The 27,171-nt window shown below is 37.4% G+C and overlaps 3 protein-coding genes across 3 annotated transcripts; all 3 read left to right on the top strand.

Moving 5' to 3' along the window:
- Window positions 1-94: 94 nt before the first annotated feature.
- Window positions 95-20,233, top strand: LOC117926516 (DNA repair protein RAD16). Its single transcript, XM_034845621.1, has 16 exons — window positions 95-284; window positions 581-661; window positions 967-2,228; window positions 3,494-3,616; window positions 3,693-3,766; window positions 4,899-4,962; window positions 5,065-5,211; window positions 5,289-5,374; window positions 5,555-5,624; window positions 6,261-6,383; window positions 7,715-7,945; window positions 18,463-18,567; window positions 18,666-18,818; window positions 19,382-19,470; window positions 19,577-19,657; window positions 19,747-20,233. The coding sequence occupies exons 1-16, from the start codon at window positions 239-241 to the stop codon at window positions 19,817-19,819; spliced, it is 2,808 nt and encodes a 935-aa protein (XP_034701512.1). The 5' UTR covers window positions 95-238; the 3' UTR covers window positions 19,820-20,233.
- Window positions 20,234-20,478: 245 nt separating this feature from the next.
- LOC117926517 (B-cell receptor-associated protein 31-like) lies at window positions 20,479-23,057 on the top strand. Its single transcript, XM_034845622.1, has 2 exons — window positions 20,479-21,033; window positions 22,276-23,057. The coding sequence occupies exons 1-2, from the start codon at window positions 20,751-20,753 to the stop codon at window positions 22,635-22,637; spliced, it is 645 nt and encodes a 214-aa protein (XP_034701513.1). The 5' UTR covers window positions 20,479-20,750; the 3' UTR covers window positions 22,638-23,057.
- A 2,536-nt stretch (window positions 23,058-25,593) lies between these two features.
- LOC117927332 (dirigent protein 22-like) lies at window positions 25,594-26,361 on the top strand. Its single transcript, XM_034846817.1, has one exon. It carries the CDS (start codon window positions 25,633-25,635, stop codon window positions 26,164-26,166), a length of 534 nt encoding a protein of 177 aa, XP_034702708.1. The 5' UTR covers window positions 25,594-25,632; the 3' UTR covers window positions 26,167-26,361.
- The last annotated feature ends 810 nt before the right edge of the window (window positions 26,362-27,171 follow it).

The following is a 27,171-nucleotide window of genomic DNA, read 5'->3' as shown; positions in this document are numbered from 1 at the left end:
CGGTGAGGAACAAATTAAGATGAGAAGTATGAATAACAGCCGTTCATGGCAGAAGGTGGACGTGGAAACGCAAATAAACTGATTCCACTTCCTTCCGCTGGAAGACACACACTTTTCCCGCCGCCCACTCTTTGCGACAAACAAATACAACGCTACTCTCGTCACTGACTCTCTCTCAACCCCCAAATCCCCATCCGAATATCCGTACGATCGGAACCCTAGCTTTGATCAAAGATCAATGGAGCTTCGCTCTCGAAGAATTCTCTCTGGAGCCTCTGTCGAAGGTCAATTTCCAAAGCTTTTCCTTTCCAATTTCTATTGGTTTCTTGAGGTTTTGTTTGGTTACTGGGAAAATGTAGGGAATCGATTTTTTTTTTTTTTTTTTGGATGGGGGCCGGTGGGACGGGGAGCGGGTTTGATTCGAGTTGTGTGGATTATGTGAGTCATGTGTATCTTTTTTTATTTATTTTTATTTTATTTTTTAATTTGTTTTATTTTTTCATTCGTTTAATGGGGAATCAAACGTGGTTGTTATTTTTTCCTTGCTAATTTGTATCCATTTTGCACGCTGTGAGAACAGGAAATGGTGTCCAGCTTAGCGAAGGCTCTGATGAAGAGTACCGTGTCTCGGATTCTGATTGTAATGGCATCATCTGTGCAGGTATTTATTTTTCTCTGAAATTCTTTGTATTCTTTTTTTTTTGGGTTGAAATTGAAATGTTGTGGATAAATTAACCGGGATGCCATTTGTTTAAATTGAAAATATTTTTAAGGAAAATTACTTACGTGGAAGAAATTTATTTCCTTGAGGAGATCAGTGTGTCCTCGTTGAGGTAAACAATGCTTCAAGAAAAATGATTTTCAAAATTTTTTTGGTTGAAACATTTGGAGTTAATGGAAGTGAAGGTTGTAGTTGACCTAAGGAATGAATTATGATAAGATATGCAGTGGATTGCTTAAATGTAGGTGAAGGCTCTTCAAGTACAATAGAAGAGAGTAAAGAGAGAGTGGTGTTTGACTTAAATATTGAGGCTAATGATATGGACAGAGGTAGTGAAGGTGATGAAAGTGGTGATTTTGATTCTAGTGGGCTTGTAAAGAGGAGGAAAGTGGGGAAAAGGAAGAAAAGGGGACGGCAGAGATGCAAGAGGGAGGAAATGAGAGGGGAAGAAAAAGAGGAGGAATTAGGCAATGTGCAAGATTCAGAGGTTCAAGAGGATGAAGGAGTTTTGGAGATCGACTTTCTTGGACTTCAACTTGGTAGGGTTGGCCATCTTGGATCAAAGAAAAATGATAAGAAGAGGAAAAAAAGTGGTGATTTGAAACCAACACTGATGTGGGAAATTTGGGAAGAGGAGCACGACAAATGGATTGACATGAACTTAACAGAAGATGTAGATTTGGATCATCAAAATGAACTAGTGTCTGAAACTGCTGACGCACCATCAGATTTGATCATGCCTTTGCTTAGGTACCAAAAAGAATGGCTGGCCTGGGCTTTGAAGCAGGAAGAGTCGACAACTAGAGGGGGAATCCTTGCAGATGAAATGGGAATGGGGAAGACTATTCAGGCTATTGCACTTGTGCTTTCCAAACGGGAAATCTCCCAGAAAATTTGTGAACCAAAAGTAGTTTTGCACTCACCTGGTTCTTCCATGGATTTGCCCAAAATTAAAGGTACCCTAGTAATCTGTCCTGTGGTTGCTGTGCTTCAGTGGGTAAATGAGATTGGCCGGTTCACCATGAAAGGCAGCACCAAGGTGCTGGTTTACCATGGGGCCAATAGAGGGAAGAGTATTGGCCAGTTTTCAGAATATGATTTTGTTATAACCACATACTCCATTGTTGAAGCTGAGTATAGGAAAAATGTAATGCCACCAAAACAGAAGTGTGTGTTTTGTAGGAAGTTATTTTATCCACACAAGATGTCCATTCACTTGAGATATTTCTGCGGGCCAGATGCCATTAAGACAGATAAACAGTCTAAACAAAAGAAAAAGGAGCCAAAACTTGAACTAAAAATATCGGATTCTGTAGAAGACAATGGCGGTGAATGTGAGGGTGAAAAAAGGAAGAAAGATCAGCCAAAGCCTAGGAAGAATTACAAGCCAAAAAAACATATGGGATTTGGTCCTTCCATTGAGAATTCAGCAGTTGATGAACAAAGCACGTCCACAAGGAAATCAATTTTGCACTCGGTGAAATGGGACCGCATTATTTTGGATGAGGTGAGTTCCCATCAAATCTTTTGACTATATTGTGAAAAATTTGATACTTTTTTCATTTGAGGTTGCTGCAACTTGATACATGCATGGCCATTCAATATTCTGTGTGTGTGTTTCCTCTCCCTCATTCTCTTCCTCTCCCTCATACACACACAGTCGGACAGCTTAGGCACATGCCCATACAGACTGCTAAGGCTGTCAAACATGGATCAGTTTGGATATTCCCATTATTTGTTTAAGATAAACATATATGCTTACACAGAGACAACTTAGCCACATGCCTATACATACTGCTGAAACTTTCAAACATGGATTAGTTTTGGATTTTCCCTTGGTTTATTGAAATAAATTCTAAACCTGTATTTTTCCTGGGAACATGAGGAAAATGTACACAAAAATTCTGCTCTAGAAAATGAAATATAACACTATGATTATTTTCATGATTTAGGTGCCCATTTTACAAAATTAATCATAACCATATGTAACTTTGAAAAGCATGCTAAGATTCCTTTAATATCATGGTGAAATGGATGGATCCATTTTTAATGAGTTTATGAAATGATTTATCTTTCTTTAAAATTGTTGGTAGTTCAATGCAATGAAATATCTTTTTTCTTTTTTAGAAAATCTATATAAAGCATTGGAAACCTTTGGATTTTGGCGCACAATCAGAGTGAATATTGCTGTGATCCATCAGGGAAGGAGACCCCCCTTTTTTTTTCCTCAAAAAGGGATTCTCTGGATGCCTTAACTTAGTGTTATTGAAACTTAACTACTAGGCAAGCTTATAGCTGCTACCTTGGTTTTCCAGGTCCTCTTCTAGACTGTTTAGCATTACATGATATATGCAGACACCTAGTATGGAATACTAATTACCAAATTGGAGGTTGCTACAAAACTTGCCAAAATTGTTTGCTATTTTCTGTGTGTAAAATTGAACTAGTTCTAAGATGGAAATGAGAACTTATCTCCATCAATTTGCTCTGCATTGTGAGTTAGATTAGGGTTAATTATATGTTTGTCCATGGGCTACTTTTTCTGAATGATGGTCATCTTTTATGCTGTTAACATTTTATGAGTGATGTTCACTTTTACTCTGACATTTTCCACTGCCAAAACTATGGATGAAACTTTTTTTTGCCTCTGTAAGTTGTCTTTAAGTGATGGTTTCATAAACAATATTGTAATAAGTTATCATGCTCTTTGGAACTCATTTGATTATATTCATTTTCAAACAGCTATCATAATTTTTTTTTTCCCAAATGTAGGCACATTTTATAAAAGATAGACGCTCTAATACTGCAAAAGCTGTTCTTGCTTTAGAGTCTGAATACAAGTGGGCTTTAAGTGGCACTCCCCTTCAAAATCGTGTTGGAGAACTTTACTCATTAGTAAGTAGTATATTGAACTAGATGATCTTGCAACTTTTACTTGTCAGGCTAACAATTTGCAATTCCATATTCACAGATCCGGTTCCTGCGAATAATCCCATTCTCGTATTACTTGTGTAAGGATTGTGATTGCCGAACACTTGATTATAGGTATAGTTCAAGTCTGTTTATGATCTGTGTCCCCTATCTAAGTTCCATGGACAGCTCTTCAGCCTGCTATATATTTGCTTGAAATTTGAGTTAAGCTATGAATTTGATGCAAATTATGTAGTGTGCCTCGTATCCAATTCCTAAATCAAAGAGATGTTAATGTAGCCATGGGTTATGGCTTGAGATTTTTAATTGCTATTTCAATAGTTCAAATCTTCTTAACCATTTGGGATTTGAAATTGATACAAACACACATATGTGAACTAGTCTCTTCTATTATTTTATGTGTTCATATTCTTGCAACAAGGTAATTTTAAATGGACTGGATACAATTCAATGTTTATCCTGTTCTACCGCACAGAAGAGGTGCCCTGTAATTTTTGAGGAACTCTTCATTCATTCATTTATTATTTTACATTGTTGTATGACTAAACTTTTGATTCTCCTGTTAATATCTTAAATATTGACTAAGTTTGCTTTTCTGAGCATCTTCTCGGCTTGGTTAAAGCTTATTATTTGGGTAGTTGCTACAATGACAGGAATGGTGTGAAGGTGACCCAACCCTAGATTGGAAGAGAGAGAAAATTCAGTTTTAAAAAATTAGCATGATAGTTTTCCATCATGAATTAAGATGATTAACATGTGTGATATTCTCCAGTTTACCTTAAACTACAGTCACTCCTAGTCTTGCACCTGAACCTGACAATTATTACAAGCTTATTGATGTAGAATGAAGGCACTGGTTAACAATTGTATGATAATAAAAATTATATGCCACATAAGGGTTTACAATCTGTTGCTTGGAAAATTATATCTATATGATTTAAGCTCATATACTTGACTCTTAGTTTCTTCCTTTCACAAAATTGTTGGTTTTTTATCACCAATCTTGGTACACTGTAAAAAGAATAATGGTTTTTTGATCTATTTCATGATTTATTTGTCCATCATGCAAAATGCAGATTTATGTTCTTGTCACCATCTTCTTCATGATAAGCATTGTCGTTATTTCTATTATCATCTTCTTTTTTTTTTCCAGTCCTGCAACTTTATGTTGTGAATCTTGGATGTTTTATATCTTATTAATATTGTTTATTATCTGTTTGTTGTTCCTTTTTTGCTTCAATTATAGTTCCTCAGCAGAATGCTCTAACTGTGAGCATAAATCTGTGCGGCATTTTTGCTGGTGGAATAAAGTGAGTTACAATTCTTTACTCTTGGTTTGTCATTGTTTTGTGTCTTATGCTGTGTTGAAACAATATTAATGCTGTAAATTTTTTTAATGATCAATCCATAAGTATGTGGCTACACCGATCCAAGCAATGGGGAATATAGGTGAAGGACAAAGAGCCATGATATTGCTGAAACACAAGATTTTGAAAAGCATACTTCTAAGACGTACTAAAAAGGGAAGGGCTGCAGATCTTGCACTTCCTCCTAGAATTGTGAGTTCTCTTGTTATACAGCTAAAACTTTGTGTCCAGTTCTTAACTTTCTGATAAGTTTTAATATCTTTTTCAAGGTTTCATTGAGGCGGGACACTCTGGATATCAAGGAAGAAGATTATTACCAATCATTATACAATGAAAGTCAGGCACAGTTTAATACGTATGTCACCTTATATCTTCAGTTATTTTGTTTTAAATTTGGTCCATGGAGGTGCCTTCTCAAATGCTTAACCTCCCAAGATGTTTATTTGTGTAATATTTGATTCACCAAAATTATGTATTAGTTCAAGTGTCTTATGCGAGGACCATGGTTGTATATAATATACTTTTTCATTTGCAGATATGTTGAAGCAGGAACATTGATGAATAATTATGCTCATATATTTGACCTCCTCACACGACTGCGACAGGTTAGGGCTATTCTAACTTAAAACATTGAAACATGGATCTTGTGTGCTGGTGCACTTGTGAAAATGTTGTTTCCTGTAAAAACAATTGGGATAGTTGCTAGTTTCCATTCTACGCGAGGTATAAGAAAGTAAAGAGTATGGAAGATCCCCTATATGGATAATACACATTCCAGTTGACCGAGCCTAATTCTAATTGTCTTTTTCAATACTAAAACTCTAGTCCTTGTTTCAATCTTTAAAAGTCCTTCATGAGAGAACTGGATATCTAATAACTTGGTTCTTTCCTGTTCTCCTTTTACTTAGGAGAAAAGAAAGAACCATCCTTCAAGTTCAAGACTTTTTGATACATACATATATGGAATGAAATTGGCTTCCTAATTGGGTTCTTGGATTGAAATAGGCTTCCTAATTGGGTTTTTATTTCCTGAGGCTTTTCAAGGTTGACTTATAATTAAGGACATGGGAAATTCTCACCATGCTTTGGGGTATTGATTTTATGCTGCATGCTAATTCATGCATTTGATGGGATAAAAGGTTGCATGCTGCAGACAAAAGGAAAAAAGGAAAGCTTACTTTTAGTGGTATGTGAGTCCTGTATATGAATTATGTCTGATAATATATCTTCTGGCTCCACAGGCAGTTGATCATCCTTACCTTGTGGTATATTCAAGAACTTCTACAAGGGCAGGAAACATTGTTGATACTGAGAATGGTGAACAAGTATGTGGAATTTGTAATGACCCACTAGAGGATCCTGTGGTAAGCTATTCTTTTGGTTGTATTATTTTGTTGCATACTACTTTTGTTTGTTTATCTGTGTGCACGTGCAATTTTTTTTTTTTTAATTTTTTTTTTTGGGTCTTCTGTAGGAAAGTTGCAATCCATTTTCTGTATATATGATTAAAGAAGGCACTCTTTGAAACTACCAAACCTTTTCTTCCTCTTAATTCAATATATCACTATCAGTCTTTCTTGTATTAATTTGTGGATAACTGAGTAATTTGAACAGTTAGCGAGTGACAGTTTATGTATAATGTACAACAATGCAAAAATTGATATTTCATGATGTCTGCCTGGTTTCTTGGTTTACCATGTTATCTGCTCATCTCTAATTAGCCTTTCAAAGAAATTATATTTTAAGATGTGAATGGAAACCTATATTGTGTTGATACTTTATCAAAGAAAATATCATACTGAAAGTTCAAGTGTGTGAAGTGTCCACACAAAGTATACAAATGTTTTGATTATGGGTATATGCCTGCCACTAAAGACTAATATCAATGTATGTTTGCTAATGGTAAGGGAGTAGCATTTTTCTAGTTAGTTATTGAATCCAGATGCTTTATTTTTCTTTCTTTCCTTCCTTGCTTTATCTGTGTTTTTTTATAAACAATGTAGTGTAATGCTTTGGTGTCATTAATTTTTAAATGAAGTACCAGTGCTGGACACACTTTTTATTAGAAGAGGTAAACTGTACACTTGACAGATCTATAAGTGCATCTCTTGCTTTAGATTTGGGGATTGGATGGATCAGACACTTGTATGAAAACTAAGTTCTTTAGCATATTTGAAGCCATGGCAACTTTCATAACATTGTGTCCTTGGGAATTTGGAAAGTATTGTTGCTCTCTGTCTCAATCTTTTGGAATTTGGATTTTTTGCTCTAGCAGTATTGTTGGTACAATATCCTTCAGTTTTTAACTGAAGCTTCTATGTTTATAGTTACCTCTCATTTCTAAAGAATATGCACATGTAAGGTTGCCATTAAACCTGCTCGAGGTTATTAGCTATTTAGCTAGTTGATGACCAATAAACCCATATTATCTTGTCTTTTAGAAGTTAAAATGAAGGACACTATTTTTACACTCTTCAGAGTTACATGATCATTTCATAATCACCGTAAGAACCTTGATTCTCTACCTTCAATGCTCACCCCCTTCCTCCAATATTTTTACTAATAATTGTTTTTGGTTGAATGTTGTACCTGTGTTGGGGGTGATTTACCACTAGTTTTCTGTAAAGTTATCTAAAGATAATGTTTCTTAGTCCTAGATTCATTTTCCTACTAAATATTTCTCTTATGGTTTCAGGTTACATCTTGTGCCCATGTCTTTTGTAAGGCATGTTTGAATGACTTCTCCACTACCTTGGGACAAGTTTCATGCCCTTCATGTTCAAAACCACTAACAGTTGATTTGACTACGAGTATGGATCCTGGAGATCGAGACATGAAAACAACCATAAAGGGTTTTAAACCATCAAGTATTTTGAATAGAATCCGGCTTGACGATTTTCAGACGAGCACAAAAATAGATGCTTTGGTATGTGATTGTGAAATGTTTCATTTTCTTTTCATTCTTCCTTCAGATTGAAACATTGTTAAAAAAATAAAAAATAAATGAGGCTCCTATATGATTGGAATCTCTAATAGAATCACTTTGTCAACTGTTTCTTGATATGAGCATGCTAACTAGTTATAACTTAGAGGTATGGTGTATGACTATGTGTGAGCATGCTAATTAGTTATGACTTCTATTCAGAGATATGTTGTATGACTAAAAACCAAACTTTTTGTGCACCATAATCCTAAGTTATTGTTAAAGGAAAAGGTTTTTTGGAGACAAAAATCCAGGGTGAAATGGATAAAAGAGGGATCTAATTCTAAGTTCTTTCATAGAGTGGCAAATGGAAGGTGAGATTGGAAATTCATTAAGTTCTTGGTGATTGAGGAGCGGGTAAATCTTAGCAATGTTGAAAATATCTTAGAGGAGATTTTGAATTTTTTTGGGAAGCTCCTCCAAACCCATAGGTGACTCTTGGAGGATGGGAGGTTTAGAGTGATGTCCTATAGATGGGGAGAGTGCTGCATGGTTTGATTGTCCCTTTATTGAAGAGGAGGTGCGCCTTGCTATTTTCCAATTGAATAAGGAGAAGGCCCCTGACCCTGATGGTTTAACTATTGTAATGTATCAATAGTGTTGGGATGTGATCAAAGAGGATCTTATGAGAGTGTTTTTAGAGTTCCATAGTAATGGGCTAATAAATCAAAGTACCAATGCCATTTTCATTGCTCTTGTGCTAAAAAAGAGTCAAACACTCAAAATCTCAGATTTTAGACCTATTCGCTTGGTAACAAGTTTATATTAGACTATAGCTAAGGTCTTATTAGAGCGATTACGTAGAGTTCTCCATGAAACAGTATTTTTATCTAAAGAAGCCTTTGTTGAAGGGAGACAAGTTTTCGATGTAGTGTTAATAGTCAATGAAGTAGTGGATGAGAAGAGGAAGTTGGGGGAATAAGGGGTGGTTTTCAAAATTGATTTCAATAAGGCTTATGATCATGTGGCTTGGGCTTTTTTGGATCATGTTCTCGAAAGGAAAGGCTTTAGTGCAAGGTGGAGATCATGGATAAGTTGCTACCTATCTTCAACAAATTTTGCAATCCTAGTTAATGGAAATGCCGAAGGATGGGTTAAGGCCACTTAAGGCTTGAGACAAGGAGACCCTCTTTCTCATTTTCTCTTTACCATTGTAGCGGTTGTTAGTAGGGATAGAACTACAATGTCCTTGTTACAATTCGCAGATGACACCATTTTCTTTTCAAAAGCCTCATCGGAGTTTTTGCAAAACCTTAAGTTAATCCTGTTGGTTTTTAGCTAGTTATTAGGGTTGAAAATAAATTTAGAGAAGAGCACTCTTTCCACTATTAATGTTAACCAGGAGTCGTTACCCAAATTGGCCATGATGCTTAATTGTAGAGTCTTAGAGTGACCTTTATCTTATTTGGATATGCCTTTAGGACGAAATCCAAAGATAATAGGATTTTGAGATTCAGTGATTGATAGAATCTCAAGGAGGTTGGATGGATGGAAAAAGGCTTTCTTGTTTTTGAGTAGGAAGATAACCTTAATTCAGTTATGTTTGACTCACATTCCTAGTTATTTTCTCTTTCTTTAAGATCCTAGCATCAATAACCGTAGAGATAGAGAAATTGCAAAGGGGCTTCTTTGGTTTGGAGTTGGGGATGACAAAAGAGATCATCTTATTAGCTAGGAAGTGGTGTGTAGGTTAAAAGAGATGGGAGGTTTGGGGTTAAGGAAGACTTCCTTGAGAAATAGTGCACTCTTAGGGAAGTGGCTTTGAAGGTTTCCTAGGGAAAGTAGTGGTCTTTGGCATTAGGTTATTGCGAGCGTTTATTTATTTATTTATTTTGATAGGAAACGACAAAGGGATAAATTGATAAAAAAAGAAGTACAAGAGAAGGATGAAGAATCCTCTCACCAAAGAAAAACTAAACTACAAGGAAACAAATACTAGAAAATACAAAGTAAAAACAAGCAAACTCTCTAGGTTAGACCAGCCCATTGGAATTACACACCACTAACCGATCTAAGGGGAGTCCCCTTAAAAACCTTGGAACAAAAAGCCCAAAGAGAAGCAAAGAAATAAATAGAATCCCAAAGATTCTTTGAATTCCTTACTTTATCCTAAAAAATCCTTGCATTTCTTTCCCACTACACAATCCAAATTAAAGCAATGCTCGTAGCTTGCCACAAAACAATACCTCTCTTAGAAAAACCAAAACCGTTAAAATTGGGGGACAACATGTCGGAGATGCTCCTCGGGAGAACCCAATCCGTCTTGGTTAACTGAAATAATCTGTGCCACAACCCCATCGTCAAAGAGCAATGTAGAAAAAGATGATCTACTGATTCTTCATGCTTCATGCACAACTTACAAATATCAGGACTAAGAGCTTTGTAGGGTCTTCTCAACTATAGCAAGTCATTAGTATTTACTTTCTTGTGTGCCACTAACCAGACAAAGGACTTGACTTTGAAAAAGACTTAAGAATTCCAAATGAACTTAGTAGGAAAAACTGGAGGAAAATCAGAAAATTGGGATAAGGCAAGAAAGAAAGATTTGACTGTAAAAAGTCTTGAAGAAGATAAAGACCAGGATCTCATATCTGAAATCGAAAGTGATAAATGCAGACAATCAAGTGACTGCATGAGGTCTTCTAAATCTTCTATCTTAGAATTGGAAATGTTACGACGAAAATTAAAGTTCCAAGAGAAGGGACAAGTAGAACCGAGAATTGAAGAAATAGGAATATTTTAATCTGTGACTACTTTAAATAGTCTTGGATATTGGACTTCCAAAGGTTGGTCTCCCCTCCACAAGTCTTCCTAGAACCGAATTCTTTCCCCATCTCCTACCACAAACCGAGTAAACTTGGAAAACTCTTGGGAGACTTGTACAATAGCCTTCCAAGGACAATGATGTGACCATCTGACTATATTGTTGGCATCCCAACCATTGGAATGTGATCCATAAATGCTTAAAATAACCTGATGCCACAGAGCTGAACCCCCCCTTAGGGTACCTTTACAACCATTTCCCTAAGAGAGCGAAATTCCTTATAGAAATCTTCCCAAATCCCAATCCCCCTTTTGCCTTCGGATTACATATTACATCTCAGTTAACAAGATGATCTTTTTTGCCTTCCCCAACCCCTGACCATAAAAAAATCTCTTTGCGATCTCTCAATTTTTGCTACTATTAAGGCGGGTATCTTAAACAAGGAGAGGAAGTAGCAAGGCATGTGGGTGAGGCAAGATTAGATGAGAGTTATCCTACCTCCAAAAGATAAATAAGCCTTTTGCCACCCATCTAATCTTCTCGAGATCCTCTCAATCATTGGATCCCAAAAGCCACAAGCCTTGGGATTCTCTCCAAGAGGAAGACCTAGGTAGAGTATAGGCCAACCAGAGACCTTGCAATCAAGCAGCTCAGCCAACCTAGAAAGATGATTCTGTTTAAGATTAATGCCATAAATATTACTTTTGTCAAGGTTAACCTTCGGCCTAGAAATATGCCCAAACACTAACAATAAACTCTTGAGGGTCTGCAGATCCTCCTCACGAGTGCTAGAAAATAAAATGGTATCATCTGCAAATTGCAAATGGGACACCCTTGTTTTGTTTCTATCCACCCTGAAACCCTCCAACGAATGTCTTTCCTCTGCTCTCGATAACATCCTGCTTAGTACATTTGCGACTAAAGTGAACAAAAAAGGGGATAAAGGGTCTCCTTGTCTTAAACCTTTAGGTGCCTTGACCCACTCTTTAACATTTCCATTCACTAAGACTGCAAAAGATACCGTGGACAAACAACCTCTTATCCATTTCCTCCATCTAGGACTAAACCCCTTCTTCTCCAACACATGATCCAAAAAATCCCAACTCACATGGTCGTAAGCCTTTTCAAAGTCAATTTTGAAGACAACTCCTTTTTCCCCTGATCGTCTTTTCTCATCCACTATCTCATTGACTATGAGAACTGCATCCAATATTTGCCTCCCTTAAACAAAAGCGCCTTGAGTAGAATGGATAGTTTCATGTAGTACCTCTCTTAGACACCCTGATAGCACTTTGGCTATTATCTTGTAAAGACTAGTGATCAAGCTAATAGGTTTAAAGTTTGAGATTTTCTTTGACATGCTTTTTTTGGGTAACAGAACTATGAAGGAGGCATTAGTGCTTTGATTGATAATCCTGCTTCTGTGAAACTCTGCAAACACTCTCACTAAATCCTCCTTGATCACATCCTAACAATCTTGAAACACTGCTATGGTAAAGCCATCAAACCCCGGTGCCTTATCCCTATCCAACTGAAAAATGGCTATAGAAATCTCTTCTTCAGTAAAAGGGGAGTCCAATCTAGACGCACTCTCTCCAAATATAGGGGACCAATCTAAGCCTTCAACTCTCTAAGACTCTCTAAAAGGGCCCAAGTATAGCTTTTCAAAGTACATTAAAATCTCCTCTTTGATGCTCTCTGAATTATTCAACATTAGGCCTCTTTCATTCTCCAACACCTTGATATATTTCCTATTTCGCCTGTCATTAGCCACTTTATAAAAAAACTTTGAGTTACAATCCCCTTCCTTAACCCATTTCACCCTAGCTTTTTGTCTCCAATGAATTTCTTCCCTCAAAATCAATTCCTCTAGCTCCCCTTTTCTTAAAGCTCTCTGAACTAAAAGTTTAGAGGTGAGATCCCCTTCTTGCTCAATGGTATCAAAGTTAGCTAATTCGAACATGATACTTTTTTTTCTTTCGTTTAGCTCTCCAAAAGAAGCCTTGTTCCACTCTTTCAATTTGGCCTTAACAAATTGTAATTTCCTCATGAACTTGTGACCTTTCCACCCATTTCCTTGAAAATCTCTCCATCAACTTCTAAAGCACTCCTTAAAACTAGGATGTTGGAACCACATATTCTCAAACCTAAAACGTGTTGGACCCCACTTGAACGGATCGGTTTCCACAACTATTGGCCAATGATCCGATGTCCATCTAGGAAGAACTTCTTGAAGGCTTTGAGGAAATAATTGTTCTCACTCATTTGAGTAAAGAAATCGATCCAATCTCTTGCACATAGGAGATTCTTGCATGTTTGACCAAGTGAATGGTGCGCTCCGTAAATGTGGATCTAACAATTCACATTCTCTTATAAAATCATCAAAATCCTTCATGCTTAGGGTTAAACTAGAACCTCCCAATTTTTCTAAACTTCTCCTTATGACATTAAAATTGCTGCCCACACACCAAAATAGGAAAGAAAGTCCAAAAATGTCTAAAAACTCCACCCATAAATCCTTTCTAAGTAATGGACTGTTTGGGCCATAAACTACGGACAACCATAAAGGTCCGCATCAATCCAATGCAAACTTGACTGAGATCGAAAAGGATCCTATTACCACCTTCTCAATGCACAGTTTTTTAGAGTCCCAAATAATCAAAATCCCACCTGAAGCCCCGCATGCCGGAAGAGCTGCCCATTCCTTATTTCTGACTGTCCAAACACTACCCACAAACCTTCTATCACACTCCGCCTTTTTTGTTTCCTGAATCATCACAGCATCCGGATTCTCTAATTTCAGAAAATCTTTAACCACCCTTCGTTTTTTTCTTGAACCCAAACCCTTGGTATTCCAACTAATTATTTTCATGAAAAAACCTCACAGACCCTAATCCTCCAATCCAGTTCCAACAGGTCTCACCTACCTGTGGAGCATCTGTTCTTCCTCCTGGAATATACCTTAATATCTAGAGAACTTAAAACCTCTCGCACTTTAGCCATTTTCCTGGGGGACAGACTTTCTATTTGGAACTCACTCGATGGGGAGCCCGTAGTAACACCCTGGCTAGCTGTAACCAGGTTGGAGACCTTATTAGGCAAAATGGGTTTAGACATATTTGGGTTAAAACTCTCGGTCAGCTAGTTTGGATAAGCGGACTGGATTTCCTCCACAACAAGGTTAGGAATGCCAATAGATATTTGACCTACAGTACCAACATTGTCTTTTTTGGAAAAAAATTCAGAGGTTACTCGATTTTCCATAGGAAACTGAGACAGAAAGGTTGAACTAGGAAGATCGGGAATAGAAGGACTCAGAAATGAAGATGCCAAACCACAAGAAGGGGATAGAGAAGACAAGGGTGACTAAGTAGGTGAAGACGAGTTTACCTCTAAGTTTTCCACTACCAACAATCCACAATTCCCCATAAAGTTGAGCCCTTTACCTCTGATTTTTGGTGTAGAAGGCAAAACCGTGACTGCTGAGCCACGAAGATCAGACCCCACTCGGCCCAAAAATCCTTCTTTGTCTTCATCAAAGGAAGGTTTGCATGAAGCCACTTTGCCTCTTGACGACGAAGCCCCTTTCCCCAAACACCTCCTATGAATCCTTGATGATTGACGAAAAATGAGAGGACTCGCACTAAATCCTCGTTCCGCCTAAGATTCGGCCCCGAAAGCCTCTTCCTTTGGAAACTTTTCACTATCTGCCGAAGTCTTCCTGTGCAATAGAGGCTCGTTGCGACTTCGAAGACCTTGTCGGCGATCAAAACTTGAAGGAAAAATGGTAGTCCACAACTTCTTTGAACCAAACTTCACTTCCTTATTTGCGGAGCCACTCGTCTGAACCTCAGGAACTACAGATGCAGCTTTCCCCTTTCCCATTGCAGAATCTTCTTCCTTCGTAACAAACCCTTCTTGTCATCTGGCTTTTTTCCTTCTAATCTTTGGCTCAACCCTGACGGGCCTTTTAAGTTGCAGCCCACTTTTGCAAATAGTGGACCAGGCTTGGACAAAGACTGGGCCTTCCTCTCAGTGGCCCGAAAATCCTCATCTGAGGAGACCTCGCCCCCATCGACCCTAACTCCTCCTGCCTCCTTTGTCCCAATTGGCCCATCGTTCATTTTTTTTTGAATTCAAATTGGGCAACGATGGGGTAGGAACCAGCTATTCCCCTCATCTTGACCACTCTTACCACGTGTCCCCATTGGAAAAACATCAGCCATACTCTTTTCTCCTCCCTTCTTCATTCTGCCATCTTCCCTAACACGACATCTTCCTCCAGCCGTTGATTTAACTCTCTCCACCCGCCTTCCTCCACCTGTCCCCGAGTGAGATGCAAAAACCTCCCGAGTCGACTCACCCATTACACTGCCGATGGGGGTAGGAACCAGCTGTTCCCCTCATCTTGACCACTCTTACCATGTGTCCCCACTGGAAAAACATCAGCCATACTCTTTTCTCCTCCTTCATTCTGCCATCTTCCCCAACACGACATCTTCCTCCAACTGTTGATCTAACTCTCTCCACCCGCCTTCCTCCACCTGTCCTCGAGTGAGATGCAAAAACCTCCCGAGTCGACTCACCCATTACATTGCCTCTCCAAACGTCTTCAACTCCGACCACTACGACAAAAATTGTAAACACCCAATCCCCGTCTGTCACCTCGATCAAAGTTGGAAGGATTGACCGATCCTTCATTGCAATTCTTACCCTCGCCTTGCTAAGATCAAACAGTTTCAACGTTCGCCAATCAATTTCAGTCACTGTCCCCCATTGCACCACTATTTTCTTCAAGTATACCTTAGACCATAGATGAAATGGCAACCCTTGTAATTCGATCCAACCGCCTCTGAACTTCCCCTCAATTATCGAATTTTCCTTTGGCGACCACCTTCTCAACTAGATTGTATTCCTTTTTTTAATCCTAAGAATCCTTAAATCTTGGAGAAAGAGAGCTGTCTCTATCGTTTCAACAAAAAATAATCATTTTCCGCCTGAGATGGGTACAATCGTTGCCACTCCCTTCTTCCCTAAGCTTTTCGCCACCGCTTGGCCAACCTTAACCCATTTAATGCTATCAGGATTGCATTCACACATCGCGGCTTGCGCACACCTCCCGACAAGAACGAGGCCACCTCTTCTTGGTCCTTCATCGCTGATTACATTCGTGAAGGACCGGTACAGAGGACCCATGTGATTGTGAATAGACCTTTCCCCTCTGTATTGTCTTCCTTTTTCAACTGCATTCGAGTGTGGGGGGGTCTCCTTGGTCCTTCATCGCTGATTACATTCGTGAAGGACGGTACAGAGGACCCATGTGATTGTGAATAGACCTTTCCCCTCTGTATTGTCTTTCTTTTTCAACTGCATTCGAGTTGGGGGGGGGGCACTAGCAATGAAGACAACACGCTTTTTAGATTCTCTTATCCTTTGCCCTTCTCGCCCTCAGGAATAACCAGAAAAGTAGATTTTCTGTTGGTAGCAAACTTCGAGATCCTTATGAACCTTCTGTGGTTGTTGAAGTCAACTTCCATCAAATGGACACAAAATTTTCCCCTGTACTTTTTGTTGAACCCTAAGTGACTCTTCATTTCGATGGCTTTTGTCAAATGTTCGATCATCCACCCGACTTCATCTTTTTCAAAACCTAAGACAACAACAGAGCCTCTATTGTGCTCTGTAATCGAGCACTAATTACCTCCGTGCTCGCCTTCCAACCTAACCAATAAGGTTTTCCTCTCCACAGAGACTTTCAACGTCCTTACCATATTCTCTCAATTAAAAGTGCCTTATTGCGAGCATTTATAGGACACATCCTAATGGATGGGATGCCAACATTATGGTTAAATGGTCACACGAGTGTTCATGGAAGGCTATTGCATAAGTCTTTCAGGATTTTGCCTTACACACTCGCTATGTGGTGGGGAATGGGGAGAGAATCCAGTTTTGGGAAGATTTATGATGGGGAAGTCAACCTCTATGTTCCCAATTTCTAGAACTCTATAGAGTTATTTTAGTGAAAAACTTTACCATATCAGTTGTCCTTGGTAATTCCTACTTTGCCTTTTTGGAATTTTAACTTTTGCCGTAATCTCAATGATATTGAAATTGATTCTCTTGAAAGACCCATGTCATTACTCACCTTGATGCGGTTGTTTCCCACTACTACAGATTCAAGGGCATGGTCGTTGTCTTCTTTGGCTTATTTTCAATAAAATCTTTCTTTTTGGTTTTGTCCAAGTCCCCAATTCCAATTCCTTTCTTTTCAACGAATTTCATTTGGAAATCAAAAGCTCCTTCAAAGGTCAAGACCTTTGCTTGGTTGGTGGCACACAAGAAGGTAAATACCAATGACTTGCTATAGGTGAGAAGACCCTACAAACACTTGGTCCGCATTAGTGCATTTTATGCTGAGGAAGTGGAGAAATGGTCAACCACTTTTTTCTACATTGTCCGTTAGCTTTGGGGCTTTGGCATAAGCTCTTCAGTTTAGCCTATATGGATTGGGTGCCGCCTAGGAGTATTAGAGACATGGTGATTATCTCTTTTAGAAGATTGGGGAATTCATTGAGAGGCAAAGACTCTTTGGCAAATCACTTGCTTCACTATTCTTTGGATTGTGTGGTAAGAGAGAAATATTAGGATTTTTTAGGAAAGATGGAGAAAGGAGAGATGTTGTGGGACCTATTTCATTTCTATTCTTCGCTTTAGGCCTCTTGCTGTCACTTTTAAGGGAGTTCCGCTTAATGTTATTCAACTAAGTTGATTTTCCGTTTGTAATTCATAGGGGTGGATAACATTGTGAGGAGTTGTTCTCAATTTTCTGTTATTTTGTGTTTGTTCTCATTGTATAGTGGAGCATACTCTATTTTGATCAGGTATTGTGTGTTTGTGAGAAGGGCCCCTCATCCTTCTCTCTTTCTTATACCAATAAATTTTTATCATTGTTTTCTAATAAAAAAATAGTCCTATCATTAAGTTTGTTCTACTGATAAATGTGACCCCACCACAATTGCTTCATGATTATTTCCAAGTTTGATTATAAGTGGTTTGGTGCATGTGAATGTGAGGTATAGGATGAGTGAAGGACAGAATATAGATATGGTAACTATAAAGATGTGATAGCGGTATTTATTCTTTTTATGAAATGGCATGGTAACCATTTAGGGGGAATTCTTCTCATTTTGAAGTAGTCAATTTTGTTATTTTTCCCCCCTTTGAAATGTGCTAATGATTAAGCTTGAGTTTTGTTTAGTTAATAATTTTTTAAATAAATAACGAAAATGGTTATCTAAAATTCACGGCATTTTTACTATTTTATCTACATCTAAACCACAAGTATCTCAACTTTCAAAGATTTTCACTCTTAAGAGTAAACAACCCTTGAGGATTGTTTCAGCGAAAGAGCAGGCCCTCAACTATGTTGAGCCATCATTGGACCCTGATAATGATCCCTGTGTCTGATCATTTGGCAATTTTGTTTTCTGCATCGTCCATGTGATGGGTTTTAAGGGTCCAAAAGATGGGGAAAAACTATAGTGGCTGTTTGAAAAAGTGATGATTTGGATGCTTCAGGAAGATCTGTGATTAATTTTCTATTGAATTTCTTCCAAAATTTATGGTATTTAAATATTTTGTATGCAATTATCTTATCAGTTTTGCTAACTGCTGGGTGAATTTTAAATGGCTGTAGAGGGAAGAAATCAGATTCATGGTTGAAAGGGATGGTTCTGCAAAAGGAATTGTTTTCAGCCAGTTCACATCATTCTTGGATTTGATAAACTACTCCCTCCAGAAGGTAAATTCCAAACTGCATTTTGGTTTTCTGTTTGTACATAAAAAAGAAGGTAAATTAGAAGAAAGAAAAAACAATCCTAACTTGATCAATATTTGCAGTCTGGCATAACTTGTGTTCAATTAGTTGGAAGCATGTCCATGGCTGCAAGAGATGCTGCCATTTCTAGATTTACTAATGAACCAGATTGCAAGATTTTCCTGATGAGCTTAAAGGCTGGAGGGGTTGCTCTCAATCTTACAGTTGCTTCACACGTGAGCTCTTGACCTCATTGTTTACTTGCACAAAATGAACCATTATTGCCCTCCGCTTATCTAGTATCATTTTTGTTGTGTTAAAATTCTGCAATTTAGGCTTTACATTTCATGCAAATGCTAAAGTTTGTGACAAGCGAATCTGTACTCGTAGTCCCCTGAATTCAATTGAATTTTCTGAGGTGTTCTTATTGAAGTGGAAGTCATTTCCTGACAGAAACACAGGTTTTGAGTTGGTTGTCTCATTAGACAAGCATAGTTTTAGTCTACTTGACAGCCTGTAAACATTTTCTTGCAACTTCTTGGCAATTTTCTTTGGCAATTTTTTTTAAGTGTATTTCATAGCTATTGAGAAACATGGTGTATTCTTTGGGTACTTGTGAAAAATCATCTCTTCCCCTTGATAAGGATACCGGTTTATGCAGCTCCCTCTTAAAGCAGCTTCATTCGTCCTTAAATTTAACTCTTCTTAGTGATTGGTTTAAACCTGTTGTGACGAACTACTTTTTTCGTGAATTAATAGCTACTTCTGGTTAATGATCTAACGTGTCAAACTTGTCTAGGTTTTCTTGATGGATCCTTGGTGGAACCCAGCAGTGGAGCGGCAAGCTCAAGATAGAATCCACCGGATAGGACAGTATAAACCAATCAGGTTTGCTCTTTGCTTATGACCACATTTTTTAACTTCCCATAATCAGTAAGCTACGTAAGTCCATGCTTTTTAGAGGACTAATTTTTTTTTCTTTGTGCAATTTTAGAATTGTGAGATTTGTAATTGAGAAAACAATTGAGGAAAGGATTCTGAAACTACAAGAGAAGAAGGAACTAGTGTTTGAGGGGTAATTGCTTGTGTTATTTATGGTTGAAAAGTGCGTCCCCACCTATCCAGAAAAACTAGTATTGACCCTTTTTGTCTTTTCTTTTGCAGGACTGTGGGGGGCTCTTCGGAGGCTTTGGGTAAATTAACAGAGGCAGACTTGAAATTCCTATTCATCACCTAGGTGCTTAAGGTTCAAACTAACAGAGGGAGGCGGAGGCACAGGATCATTCAGAGTATGAGGCAAAAGGGCCTATGCTTGTGGCAGTGGGACTATCCATGGGTTGCTTCCTCATTTTAATTTTTGTGTATATATTTTGAATTATGCCAATCTTACAAACTTGGAAGTTGAAAAAAAAAACCCATCCATTTTTGATACTTGATATTTGATATATCTAACCGTGCTTCCCGGTGATAAAAATGTAGAGTTGGTTAAAGCCAAACGAGATGAAATGTATTTGACCGCTTGAGATGGTTTTGGTGGAAGGCCAAGGCCTGTTCAAGCAGGAATATAGCGACTTTTTGTGTTTATTTTCATTTTTTAACCATCTCCTTGATATTTACATCAATGAATCCAAGTCAAGCCCACATTCATTTTCATTTTTTCTACATACAAGACGTCTCTTGCTTTTAGTATATTTTGCATGTTACGAAATTTAGTGAAGAGGGATGCGCGTGCGTGTCCAATATGATAACAAGGAGGCTGACCATTATATATATATATATATAAAATGGCCACTAATAATACTTCTTTAGATTGGGGAATTAGAAATTGATAATCTGAGATGGAAAATTGAGAAACGGCATCCCAGGTATTATTATGTGTTGGGATCCTATTGGTAAAGTCGACCAACTGGAGAGTGCGTGGAAAGGGCACACGGCGCAGATCTAACTACCATTCCCCAATCCCAACGCTCTCTGACATTGATTCCTTACCCAAATCCCACCCCAATTAATACACGCGGAGCCCGCCATCTCCGACCGACTAAAACTCCAAATTCACCACCCCCGCTACCTCAATAGCCATTTCCATCTGCTGCTGTTCTAGGGTTCACCCCCTCAATAGCCATTTCCATCTGCGGCTGCTCTAGGGTTCACCCATCATCAACAAAAACATGATCCAGCTCCTCTTCACCGTCATCTTTGCCGAAATGGCTCTTATCATGACCCTCCTCTTCAAAACCCCCCTCCGAAAGCTGGTCGTCATGGCCTTGGATCGGGTCAAGCGTGGGAAAGGTCCCATCATGGCCCAGACTGTTGCTACTACTATTTTTGTGGTGCTTATGTCCAGCGTTTACAGTATGATGAAGATCCAGAACCGTTCTGTCGAACCCGGTTTGATTAATCCCACCGATCAGGTTCTTATGGCCAGGCATCTGCTCGAAGCCTCTCTCATGGGTATTTCCTATCGCTTGATTGCTTTTTTTACTTCGTTTGGTTGCCGAGAAAATTGAAGAAAAGAAAAAAGAAAACAAAACACTCTTGAGTTTTGTGATTTTTGTTTTGCAGAAATGAGAAACTGACCTAAATTAAGTCAAAATGCTTGCATTTGGCTTTGAAATTTTGTTTTCTTATCTTTTTAATGTTTTAATTTTCTCTATTTTCTCAGAACCAAGCGTCCTCGAATTGTTGATTTGTTTTTGTGGTGAATTGGTTTTTAACTCATAAGCTTTCATCATCGTAAATGTATCCCAATCAAAACTCGCATGTGTTGTCGTAATTGCAAATACCAAGAGTTAGGGCTCTAATGGTATAGTGAGATTGATGAGCAAGGTAGAAAACAATAATTTTTGGCTTAAAAGATGATTATAAAGTTGCTCTAGGAATGGGAAATGAATGCAAAGATGATTTCCCTAGTCTCAAAAACCCAAATACCAACATTCTCACTGAATTTCCCAAACCCAAAAGAACTTCATGTCTGATCACACATAAAAATTCAACCCCTGTTGATAGAAAATGAGGAGAAGAAACACAGAACAAAGAAAAATCCAGCCAATCTCATGCCATTGCGATACTGGGAATTGTTGCTATGTTTACATGGTAGACCTGTGGTTTATAATCCCATTAGTGTCTTGTCTCATAAGCAAAAATTGTTCGTAAAAATTATGATTTAGAGAAGGGGATTTATTTCCCATCTGCCAAAACTTACATTTGTATTGCTCAATATGAGAGATAATTGTTTGTAGTTTTATTGAATGTTTACCGGTACTTTACAGTTCATTTTATTCTTGGTAAATTTTTGCTCTTCAAAACTTGAGGTTCTCCAATTCAATGACTCATCAGAAAAACTTTTACTTTGATGCTGTCAAATGTTCTCTGGGAATGATATGATCTACAAACACCAGTTCTTTCCTATTCACTTCACAGTGTGGACTTTTTTCCCCAGATCAAGTTCAAGGTCTAGAACCTGGTTTGATCATCATTGAATGTGAATAATCTCTATTTTTAAATATATATTTTCTTGCCCATCAAAAAATTTTATGCGAATAATCTGTATTGAGATATTTGTCAAACACTTTGAGCCTTGGATAAAGATATTAAGATTCACCATTTTCATTCACATTTGATATGCCATCCAATTTGTTTGATGACCATTCTCTTTTCCTGATTTTGATTTCAAGAGTAGTTATTTACTTGCAGGGTTCTTGCTGTTCCTCGCACTGATGATAGATAGACTTCACCATTACATTCGAGAGCTTCGTTTACTCAGGAAGGCCATGGAGGCTGAAAAGAAGCAAAACCGAGGTTTTGAGGATGGGAAAAATGGCCGTGCAGAAGAGGCCAAAGCTATGGGGGAAGAGATGAGTTCATTAAGGACACAAATTAAGAAGCTGGAATCTGAATGCGAGACAAAAGCCAAAGAGGCAGAGGCAGCAGAAGCCAATACAGTCGCTCTAAAAAAGCAATCTGAAGGTTTCCTTCTGGAATATGACCGACTGCTGGAGGAGAATCAAAACCTTAAGAGCCAGTTGGAGTCGATTGACCAAGGTCTACAATCTTGAGAGCAAGAAGAGTACACAAGTGAGACCTCTTGATAATCAATTTTCCCATCCTTTCATATATTTGAGGTGTTTTAGATTTAAGATTTTGGGTTGGAGAGAAGGGATTAAGAGGGTTATAAGTAGGCTTATATCCCCAACAATGCAAGTGGTTTATGAGTAGGCTGGGATTTTGTGTGAAGGAGGATGTTCAGTATTAATATTGGTGAATTTTGGCTACTTCTTGAATTTATCTTCCCTGTAAGCCAATTCTGAATTTGTGTTTCTTCTGTTCTTTCTCTGTCATTGTGTGGCTTCCAGGGAAGAGTGCTACCCGGTTGATAATTAGTTCCTAATTTTTAAAAACGAAAAATAGGGAGTATAATATTGCATCCATTTGTAATATTTTGTTTCTTTATTTATTTCACGTAACCACCTTTTTGACTTGGTCTGTCTGAGAGTTCGAAGTTGCATGATGCCGACATGGTATTTAAATGGTGCAGGTAAGGGGTGGGGGCTTAATATCCACCACGTAGGGTAGGTGTTGTAAGATGGAGGGTGACCCATATCATCTAGGCTTCGTTTGCATGAAGGTCACCTTGAAATTAAACAAAACATCTGGGACCTTTGGACTATGAGGAGAACTTATTACAAGACTAGCCCGAGGCATCCAACCACCCAACTTATTTGAAAGTCATAAAAATTATGGATTTGGACAACCTTTTTATAATTGTAGCAGAAAAGTTAAGCTTATATAATTTATATATTATATAAAATTTAAATTAATTATAAGAAATTAAGAATATAAATATAATTCAAACTGTTAATATTATTTTATAATTTTAAAAATTGATACATTATTTAATTTATATTATTTTAATACTTATCTTTTATCAAATAAATAGACATTTAAATATGTATGTATATCTAAGAGTTTAAATTAATGAAACTTTAAAAAAAAAAAAAACAAAATTACATTATATATGTTTTTGTAAAAGTTTTTTCATGGCTTACAAATGACCTCGTGGTAGCTATCTCCTTTGTCTATTGCTGCACCGTAGGTTTCAAGCCAACTGCAAAGCTCTAGGCCCATCAGCATCTCCGATTGGCCTGCGGAGAGTTGGGCCTGCAGATGATGGTAACTTTGGGCAAAAATGTGAATAGCACCAACGTGTTGCCTCTCTTGATATTTGCATTTAAAATGGAGGCATAGGGCTCGAGATACAAGATGGTCGGTGGGTGTGGTGTCTCTAGAGACCAGGAAAGAGATAAAATTGAATTAAACCGTGACAAAAATTAAAAAAATGGATTATCGTCACGAGCATCAATGGTGAAGAGACATCGCATACGTTACAGTTGCATTTGAGTTTTGCCTTTTCTTTCAACATTTAATGGTGAAGAGACATCGCATACGTTACAGTTGCATTTGAGTTTTGCTTTTTCTTTCAACATTTTGTGGTAGATGGTGGGGGGTTACAAACTTTTGTACTATTTGCCATTGGTTTGGTTGAATATAATTGAATTTGCATTAAATTTTTTTGGAATGGTATAACTCGTTTAATAAATAGACAACTTTTGAATCAACCTAAATAGCAATAATTTAATCTAAGTTGATCCATTTAATAATTTTATTTATCAATCTAATTATAATTTTAAACTATTTTAATAAACATTTGAGTTATTTTAAATTTATTTTTAAATAAAAAATTAATTGGTTAAAAGAAATAAAATAATTATCATGTTTATGATCTTAACATTTTTCATGTTTTTTATTAAAGAGTAACCAATTTTTAACATAAATGTTTTTTACTGTTTCAAATATTTGCATGGAGGTTTTAAAAGAAAAAGTTATTTTTACAAAAAAGGACATTTTAATTAAAATGTGATAAAAAAAGGACGGAGGGTTAGATTTCCAAAATTGAATTTTTAATGGTCCTTTTAATCAAATAACCCTTAAATAAATAGGTGAATTGAGTCATAATTATATTTGTTTCAAACATTAATCATGTAAATGTATATAAAACTTAATTCAACATGATTATTAAATAGGACTTGACTTCCTTATGCCTTACAGGTTTGTTGGCTCGTTGACTCAAACATATGTCAAACTCATTGTTTCGTGTTTCAAGACGAACCAAATGGGGGGTCTACAAGCTGACGCCTTAAGCACATAGGTGCCTAGAGACATGCCGCGATAGAGCATATTGCATTCCATGATCGAGGAGACGACATTTCCATGGGCATGATGATAGCTCGAGCTTAGGTGGCCGCCCTGAACTGTGTCGGTCCACACCTCGAGTCGATCGGTGAACCGACAACGTGTTACATATTTAATAGTTAAGTAGTCTTTAAGTCTATGTTTTTTGACATTATTATTCATATCGGGTTTGAGTTGAACTATATACTCTATATAATAAAATGATTAGATTTTGACACGATCTACCAATATGAATTACCATCCCTACCCTAGTAAATACCTTCCAACAATAATATTTATATTATTAGATAAGACAATTATTTTTATTTTTTTATTTTTTAATTTCACTGATTTTTTAGTTATTTGGAAGATGGATTTTCATAATTTCATTTAACCATGATTCTAGTTAAAGTCAAAATGCCTATTTCATAATTGATTTTTATTTTTTTCAATAAAAATACAAACGAAAAAAGTAATTTTTCCATATCTGTTGTTTTCTTTCCCAAACCCGAATCCTAACTTTCACCTTCTTTCCCATGCTTATGCCATTTTATTATACGTCTTCATTATCCATCTCCATTACTTCAAGTTAGAGTGAAGTTGTAGGCTTGTAGCTACGAATAAGGCTTTTTGAAGTTATTATCCAAAAGGTATCCGTATTTTTCCCCCGTCAAGAACCAATCCCATTTCCGGAGTGAAGCTAAGAGTCATGGATAGTTCAACAACCATTATAAATAGAGTCCAGTGGTCTAGCACCTTGTGCACAGCCTCTTCATACAAAATCTTACTAAGCCTTGGTCTCTGAGTTCAAACCATCCACCCATGGCACCAACCTCACTCGCAACCGCAATGCCCCTCCTCTTGCTTCTAGCCATACCAATATGCCTAGAAGCAAAACCCCACAAACTCAAACAAACCAATATGGTTTTCTACATGCAAGACTGGGAATCTGGGGCCAACACCACTGCCATCATGGTGGCTGGCAACACCAAAAGGCGATGGTACATTCTTGAATTCGGCACCATCTTTGCCACTGACGATGCATTAACGGAATCCATTGATCGCAATTCAACACAAGTGGGGCGCGCCCATGGCATCTATGTGAACTCAGCGCTGGGCGGCTCTGACTTGCACCTCTTGATGTCTCTGGTGTTCACCAACAAGGAGTACAATGGCAGCACCCTTCAGATCCAGGGTGCTGATAGGTTTCTCCACAAGTACAGAGAGGTTTCTGTGGTGTCTGGAACTGGGAAGTTCCGGTTTGCCAGGGGCTATGCCACCTTGGAGACTGTTTACTTGGATATTCCGGGTTCCAACGCCATCATTCGATGGAATGTTACCTTTCTTCATTATTAATTGAATCGTTTTGAGTCGGTATGTTTGATGCCTGTGTCATTGTTGGTTCTACTTTTGTGCCACTTTCTTTTTTAGAGAGAAATGCTGTGTATTTGGTGAGGCTTGATTGTTGGAATATCGAGTCTATCTGAAACCGATCCAAGCTTGTAGCACTTTAGGCCAGGTCCAATATGATTGATGTCATCGTTTCCTCCATACCGTGCTTCCAGTTGCACGACCTTGTCTTATTTTCACTAGGTTTTCTATCACAGAATGACCCTGTTTCAATTCTTTCACCAAAACCCATTTTCTCTGTTTCTGTTTCTCGCATGCTTTATGAAAAATTTGTGCCTTTTTTAACTTTTACAGCTAGTTTCAAAAAAAGTTCCTAAAAAATGGTTTACAAAATTATTGATAAATTTACGATACTTTTTTACCGCATTAAAATTTTACCGCATTAAAAGGTGGCTCTTGAAGAGATGACATCTTTTATATTTTTCATATCAATGTTACATGTTAAAAAAAATTGAATATACGTTCCACGATTCCATAAAATTGAATTTATACTAAATATGTTTCTTCATATGACATTTTTTCACAATTTTTTTTATTAGTCATACACGTTATAAAAATCGAATTTATATTAAAGGTGTCCTTTCAAGAGACACATTTCCACAATACCATAAAATCAAATTTATACTAAAGGTATTTGTTCAAAAAATTGAATTTGCACAATTTTCATATCAATTATAAAATTAAATTTATACTAAATATGTTTTTTGAAGAAATATCTTTCACAATTTTTATATTAACCACCCATCGAAAAAATTGAATTTATATTAAAAGTGTCTATACTGAGTATAAAAAACAGAGTGACAAGTGAACCGTTCGAACGATTAATTTATATATTCTAATTGGAAAATTATTTTTGACTTAAACAAAATTCTAAAATCAAATTCAAGAAGTCTACAACACCATGGAATAATTATAATTTTTTTTAAAGAGTTTCTAGATGGTAAGATTCCA

This window comes from Vitis riparia, chromosome 12 (genome assembly GCF_004353265.1).
Source record: "Vitis riparia cultivar Riparia Gloire de Montpellier isolate 1030 chromosome 12, EGFV_Vit.rip_1.0, whole genome shotgun sequence".
Classification (NCBI taxonomy): domain Eukaryota; kingdom Viridiplantae; phylum Streptophyta; class Magnoliopsida; order Vitales; family Vitaceae; genus Vitis; species Vitis riparia.
The sequence above is the reverse complement of the archived record's forward strand: the minus strand, read 5'-3'. Positions and strand labels throughout refer to the sequence as shown.

Coding starts and splice junctions, on each gene's coding strand:
- LOC117926516 (XM_034845621.1), top strand. CDS start 239: ATGGAGCTTCGCTCTCGAAGAATTCTCTCTGGAGCCTCTGTCGAAG. Junction 3,617..3,692: donor TTGGAGAACTTTACTCATTA/GTAAGTAGTATA, acceptor CCATATTCACAG/ATCCGGTTCCTGCGAATAAT. Junction 3,767..4,898: donor TGCCGAACACTTGATTATAG/GTATAGTTCAAG, acceptor CTTCAATTATAG/TTCCTCAGCAGAATGCTCTA.
- LOC117926517 (XM_034845622.1), top strand. CDS start 20,751: ATGATCCAGCTCCTCTTCACCGTCATCTTTGCCGAAATGGCTCTTATC. Junction 21,034..22,275: donor GCTCGAAGCCTCTCTCATGG/GTATTTCCTATC, acceptor ATTTACTTGCAG/GGTTCTTGCTGTTCCTCGCA.
- LOC117927332 (XM_034846817.1), top strand. CDS start 25,633: ATGGCACCAACCTCACTCGCAACCGCAATGCCCCTCCTCTTGCTTCTA.